Here is a 7,779-nt window from a genome sequence, read left to right on the forward strand (position 1 = left end):
AGGACATACGACAGGCTAGGTATACCAAATATTCATTGAATACTATATTAATTAAATTAAATTTCAGATTTTAAAAAATTATTTAATCCCAACAAACATTTAATTTTTTTATAGTGATATAATTTATCATAAATATACACAAACAGTCATTTTACAGATGGAAAATAGACTTGTTTTAATAGATTACTTCATTGGAATAAGTAACCTAATTAGAGTTCTTGATTAATCATTTTCTAAAAAGTATTTACTATTATTATTTAAACACATAAAAATTTGTAAAAAGGGGCACCAGATACATATGCGCCACACAAATCTTATTTGATTTGTGTGTGAGGGCTGTGATACTGCCCGGGTGCCCAAATTGAAGCAGGTGGCCACAACCGGAACTTTTGACCTAAAGATCTGATCCACAAGGCAGTGGAACATCGACAAAAAATATTTTCAATTTTAGATTTGTTTTAACTAAATAGTTATTCATGTTTAACCATCTAATATATTTGAACTGTCTTATAGAAAAAGATTAATCAGTACGAAATTCAAGTGGAATTATTATTAACACCTTAATCTACACCGCCACCATCATGTAGGTTGATGTATATTTTCTACATCATCTGAACTGTGAAACAACTGGCGGTTATTACAACAGAATTCATGAATCAAGTTAGTATCATACAATGATATATATCGTGGGATTAATGAAAGTTAAAAACACTTAAGGGTAAAGATAACTGATAGTCAGCCTATTGTTCAAAAGCATTTTACATGTAGTTCATATGTAGTTCGATATTCAATAGAATTTTTCCTACAATATTGAATGTTAGTGCTATGAATTTATTACTGTAATCAGATATATAGATTAATCAATAAATAGATTACTAATTAATGTTCTGTTGATGTATACTATATAGGGTTATTACTGTCAGTATATTATTGTTCGTGATCATGAATGGAGATTATTATCATATAATCCATAAGATAATCATTATGTCAATTAGTCAGTTAGTTATAATTTGTAGAAAATTCAATGAAACGTAGTAACATATTTAGTCATCAGTTGCGTGACCGTTTTAAATACATAAACATACAGTAATGATAAACGTCACTTGCTTTCAAGGTTGATTGAATGTACAAAAATGAAGTAATGAAATGAAAAGCCACCATCGACTTTTCTTCTCTCTATCTTTATCAAATATTTTGAAGTTTTAGATATAGAAAACTATCCAGTGAAAAAAATAAATTTGATTTATTATGTGAAATTCATTAGTTTTAATTATGTTGATAATATTTCATTGACAGTTCCATGAAACAACATATAAATTATTACTTACACAGAACATTTCTGTTTTAATTAATCAACTTATAATCAGAATGAGTTTTTTAGAGATTTAGTATTTTCATAGTTGAAAGCATGAGTCAATTGAAGCTAGACTACCAAGGAAAAACGGGAAGCACTGAAAGGGCCGTTTCGTCCTATTGTGCACACTGCTGATGAGTCCCATAATAGGACGAAACGGCCGTCCAGTGCTTCTCGGTTCTCCATGGTATTTTAGCTTCAATTGACTGATGCTTTCAACTATAATCAACATATTTTTCTTGGTTCTGAAGAGTTATCCAGTTCTAGCTGTCTGTAATGCTTACAAGAAAGGATAAATCAACTGAGTTGCTCTCCTCAGATGCATACGAATGATTTATTGATGGTACTCGTTGCTAATTGATATCATATGGAGTAGAATGATATCGTTAAGCTTTAGTGAACATCTCAACCAGTTGAATTCAAGGATCTTCACCTAACATCCACATATCGAGTGGTCCTTGTTTCCCTGTGGTACTACAACTAACATTAATCAATAATGAATGTAACCTACAAATTGAATAAATACTCACTGAATCCCTTTATCGATAACTACAATTAAGTGTATTTTCCCCATGTAACCAATTTCGGTCTGTTGAACACCAATGATTATGATTGAAAAGCGATAGTAAATAAATGTTTGAAAAACGATTACAATAAAAGATAACTACTCAAATAGATATTAATTTGTGTGGGTGTGTTAAAAGGATACCATCTAAAATGTTATGCAAACAACTAACCGTTATAAATTCACTTGGCATTGTTTGTTTGAATCTTCCCATTGATGTTTAGGACTGCAACTGGTCAGTCCCTTATTGGCATAAGTGCATACCATGCGTATTGCCTCAATATAGCCTTAATTCACAAGCATTATAAGCAAAGATGGATGTTGGCTAGCAGTGGAATCCAGAACGCGCGTTTTCTCCTATCAGGACTCAGTAGCTGAGTGGATAACGCGATGGCGTTTGAAGCGAAAGGTACTGGGTTCGAGTCCCAGAGTGAACATCAACTCTGAGATGTAGGTACATCCAGCTGACGAAACGCGCGTCCTGGATTCCACTGCTAGCCACTATCCATCTTTGCTTATAAAACTACCCGTTATATTTTGATCAGTTTAAGAAGTTTATTCTTTTAAAAAAATTGGTTTCATTTAGATCATTTATATTTAAAACTATTCCAGAATCAAATTTTATTATCAAACCATGCTGGAAATTAATTACACACTGTAAAAATGAGCAAATTTTCACAAATTCACAATAAATAACTAACAGAAATCCAATGACTTATAGAGTGGTTCGAGTTAGCACAGAAGGGCATTAAGTTATTAAAATTAGCTAACAAGGATTATAGCCCATTAAAAAAAACTATGACTAAAACTAAAAAGACATTGAACTACTGAGTTGTACTGATCAAACAAACTGAAAGTTGTAAGTTTACATTATTGAAGTATCAAGTTTAAGAGTGAACTATCTATCCACTAAATAGTTTTATTTAATAATCAATCAATAAGTTAATCATTCATTAATTGTAAAATTATAACTCACCTTTATGCATCCCAGTAATTTTATCTCTTAAGATTAAAAGATCATAAATTGGTCCAAATTCTTCAAAAATCACCCGTAAATCATTTTCTTGCATACTTCTTGGTATTTGTCCAACAAATAATTTAGTATTTTTCGTATTCCAACGAAAATCACTCGATTCTTTATTCTTAAAGTTAGATATTTGATGATGCTCCAGTATTGATGATGATGGAGACGACGACGGCGGCGGCGGCGGCGATGTTTGCATTATAGAATGTGTACTGTTGTTTTTAGTGTTGATGTTAGAGTTGTCGTTAGTATTAGTCATAACATTCTCATTTGTTTCCATGGTTATACTTACATTGGTCATTGGTGAATTACTGCCTGAATTAGTTTCATGTTCATCCATTATAAGTGAACTGTTACATGATGATAACATCGCATCATCACAGTTGTCCAATAATAAATGTGCTTCAGCAACATTTAGATCGTTATTATCACTGCAATGGCCACTGCTACTACTACTTGTGATACCATTGTGAGTAGTAATATCACTTCCGTTGTTATTATTAATGTTGTTACTGGTAGTAATTTTCGTATTTAGCATAGTTAAATCGGTATAGTTCGATGTAACTGTCATAACTGGTTGATTTGCCATATGATGTAAAGGTTCTTTAATATTATTTAACAATGTTGCCATCATAATGATCAGCGGATAAGTTCAAAGAAATCAGTTCGTTATTACATTAGGGTTTTTGGGAAACAATGGAAACAATGTTTATTATGATTTAATTTATACAATAGTGTTTGATTGATAATTTAATGTTGATGTGGTAGGTGAACAGAAGTTTTCACAGTATTGATGTTTTTGAGGCAGTCGTCGTTTCTTTTTAGAATTCAAAGATGACTGTCAACGTTAGAAAAAACTCGGACTATCTAGTGTTCGTTTTATTCACAAAAACGTGATATTAATAATGGTCATGATAACGATTTCCTTTACTCAAAAAAAAAAATTATACACCTTACAGTTAATGGATAAAATAGAGGAAATGTTCACTGTTATTTCCTCACTCCGCTCACTCACTAATAATTAATTTACTCATCTGTCGAATACCCTCATAGATGATTAACAAACACACGGAGAGATAGTGAGGGACACACACCCATATAAGTCAATATATCATTGAATAGACAAACACACGAATACATATAATGATGTGAAACTACGTTTAGGTGAAGTACTTATTCACAGATATATACTTCATGTTTGCTCATGTGAGTATATGATATACAGATATCGGAAACATTTTACGATAATACATTACTGAGATATACATATATTCTGTCTGTATACCAAATGGACAATGTCCAGTTTGTTAATATGATTATCAACATTCTCATTAAAAAAAAATATTCTCAACCTGGACATGGATTTACACACATGCACACACATATGATAAATATTTTTATAGATGAACAGATGAATTCATGTATCGAGGATAGTTTGAACTAAGTGTTGTAATAGTTTAATGAAGAAAAATAGATAAGCCAGTTAGGATTAAATGTGTATGCAAAAATATACTAACGTACGTACATACACACATACATACATACATACATAGAGACATAGATACGTACATTTATTTTTATATATGAGTACATCGTAGGTAAACATACATACATATTTATTTAGCTCTAGTGAGATAATAATAATGATAATAATGAATATTAGTAATTAAATTCTCTGAAGTGGTGCCCACATGCCACTATCATTACTGCTACTACTCTACTGTAACACCTACCACTGTTACCAATGTTGTCTTCACCTTCAAATCTATGTTTATTTCTTCTTAATTCCCATTGTTGTGTTAACAAAGTGAGAGAGAGGTGAATTTCACCTAATGAAAGAACAGACAGGCCAGTGGCTGCATTTTATGTTATTATTATTTTTAACTAATCAGAGAATAAAACTGCCATACTTACTCCATTCAGAGAAATGAAAAGTGTGTCAGTGTGCTTCTGATTTTCATTTCTATTTATTTATTTATTTTGTAGATTATTATGGTTGACATAAACTATTTGGTTATATAACAGATTAGTAACAGATTGCAATGGAATAATGAAGTTTGTCCATAAGTTTTTTTATTTATTTGTGTACTTACAGAAAAATTCAAATATCATTAACACCGTTGGATGCCGGCCAGCTCAGTGGTCTATCGGTTAAGGGCTCTGGCTCGAGACTGGTAGGTCCTGGGTTCGAATCTCGCGAGTGCGGGATCGTGGATGCACACTGCTGAGGAGTCCCATAATAGAACGAAACGGTCGTCCAGTGCTTCCAGGTTTCCGATGATGGTCTAGCTTCAATTGACTCATGATTTCAACTATGAAATTACTAAATTCTCCACAAAATCCCCTCTGAAATATTATTTAGTTTAGTCCCGACAACTGATTGTGCTGGAATTGAATTTTCATGATAAAAACACAGCACCACATTTTCTAGTGTAAATTAATTTGTGTATGTATTTATTTACGTGTATGTGTGTGCAAGTGCCATGAACTTAGATATGATAAATTGAAGAAATTAGCCATGAATAAAAAGAAAATGCATCATTTAAACTAGAAACTAAACAGATTGATTGAAATCATCTGTTATATTATTAATATTCTCTAAATATCTTAAATACAGTACTCTCCTCTCCTTTTTTTATTTAGAGAATCAGTATTGAACATGTGAGTATAATTTTGATGTGCAGTTTAATTTCGAAGGGGGTTGGAGTTGTTCGCGATTGTTATGCACGTATTCAGTGTAACAGAGGCTAATATCCTAGATGAATAACGGAGATATATTATAAGTTAAAACTTGAGATGAAACTTCAAATAAAAATTCCAGTTTCATATGCAGGATTCAGTAAATGAACAGAGAAAAGAACCATTCAGTGAACAATGAAAATGTTGCAGATCACCTCATCTGAACAACAGCGCCATTGATGATTGAAGATTTATTGACTTCAACTTTCCTGGTACGTAGTATACTAATTATTAACAGTATAGTAATTAATAACATTGTATTCATTTAGTCAATGTAAATAATTTAATTTTGATGAGAACTCAGTCATCCATTGAATACTTCAATGGTTACTTCTCTAACTGTGGATTGAGGGTTGACTCCAATTCATATCTTATAAGTAATATTATTTCTTTCAAGATTGATTATGATCTTTCACTGGTAAATATTAACTGATAACTCACCGTTCGTTCACAGATTTCAATCAATTATTTTCAGCTAATTTATATACAGAAACTTTTTAACTCATTCCATTAACTTGAATTCAGAAAAAAAGAAATACAATGATGTACCGTGCTGTAATTTTTAGTTGAATCAATATCTGTTAAACAACCCTTCAAGATATTCATGTTCATTCATTGATTGTTTTACTCCTTCAAATGTTTTCCAATGTTCAATGAAGAAAAGTGGAATAAAAATACGAGATGAAAGCCTAATAACAAATACAACGATACAACACACAATATCTTTCCAACTTGTCCTTCAAGAAACATTTTTCCTTCATAACAAAATAATAAACAATAAAATTCGCCCGTATTTTTTTTCGTTCTGTTTTGAAAAAACCAACAACCTCAATTGTTTTCCATCTTATTAAAAGAATAAAAAAACAAAACAAAATTAGAACATTTTCACAGTGCAGCAAATCATCTCTTATTCCTTGTGTATACGTGTATCAGCTTGTTCTACTTCAATGTTCACGTTTTCTACCCTGTTTTATTCCCCCAACAACTTCACTTTATCAATTTTTCTCTCACTTTCTCAATGTTTCTTTTTCAAAAATTTGTATAACACAAAAAATAATAATAATTTACATGTAATTACTGTTTATTACTGTAGAAACAGTAATTTTCAACAGAGTAGTAGTCGTGAAGTAAAAGGGTAGTTGCATATATACTGAAGGGGAAGATTAGAAAACCCAGTTTTCTCCCTCTCATTTAGAAAGATTTCTGTCAGTTTCTTTTATTTATTTCTTGCAACAATAAATTTTGTATATACTGCTCTTGTTCAACTCCGCCTGTAGCTCCTCCAGGGGCTACTGCCGGTCCCAAGCCCGGGTAAAGGAGGAGGGTTGGGCATGGGGTTAGCGACCCCATCCCGTAGAAAATCAACTCGCTAAAAAAACGCTAACCAGAAAAAATCATTCAAACCATTCAAACTCTACCCTGGGAGTAGAAGGAAAAATGACGTCTCATGATGAAAGCCGAGTTCCTTCGGAAGTCACGAGGCCGATGCACCTTCTTACAACCAGAGCGAAAATTTTTATAGGTACATGGAATGTCCGGACAATGTGGGAGACCGGCAGAGTCTTCCAAATTTCTGCGGAAATGAGGAAATACAACCTGGAAGTGCTTGGAATCAGTGAAACACATTGGACGCAGGTTGGACAACAACGACTGTCTTCAGGGGAACTTCTGTTATACTCCGGTCATGAAGAAGAAAATGCCCCACATACACAAGGAGTGGCACTGATGCTGTCTAGAAAAGCACAAAATGCACTTATAGGATGGGAATCTCATGGACTGAGGATCATCAAAGCCTCCTTCAAAACAAAGAGAGAGGGCATTACAATGAACATCATCCAATGCTATGCGCCGACCAACGACTACGATGATGACGCTAAAAACCAATTCTACGATAGGCTGCAGTCAATCTTCGAGAAGTGCCCAACCAAGGACCTGACCATTCTAATGGGAGATTTCAATGCCAAGGTTGGAATGGACAACACTGGATACGAAGACGTCATGGGACAACATGGACTGGGAGGAAGGAACGAAAACGGTGAGAGATTTGCAAACCTATGTGCCTTCAATAAACTGGTCATAGGTGGCACCATATTCCCA

The 7,779-nt window shown here is 32.9% G+C and overlaps 1 protein-coding gene across 1 annotated transcript; it reads right to left on the reverse strand.

Moving 5' to 3' along the window:
* Positions 1-2,884: 2,884 nt before the first annotated feature.
* Smp_041350 (bruno-like rna binding protein) lies at positions 2,885-3,577 on the reverse strand (the record flags this gene model as incomplete). The annotated part of the gene is made up of 1 exon (XM_018791033.1): positions 2,885-3,577. The coding sequence occupies one exon, from the start codon at positions 3,575-3,577 to the stop codon at positions 2,885-2,887; it is 693 nt and encodes a 230-aa protein (XP_018645742.1).
* Between the last annotated feature and the right edge of the window lie 4,202 nt (positions 3,578-7,779).

Source organism: Schistosoma mansoni (assembly GCF_000237925.1).
Source record: "Schistosoma mansoni, WGS project CABG00000000 data, chromosome 7 unplaced supercontig 0100, strain Puerto Rico, whole genome shotgun sequence".
NCBI classification, from domain to species: domain Eukaryota; kingdom Metazoa; phylum Platyhelminthes; class Trematoda; order Strigeidida; family Schistosomatidae; genus Schistosoma; species Schistosoma mansoni.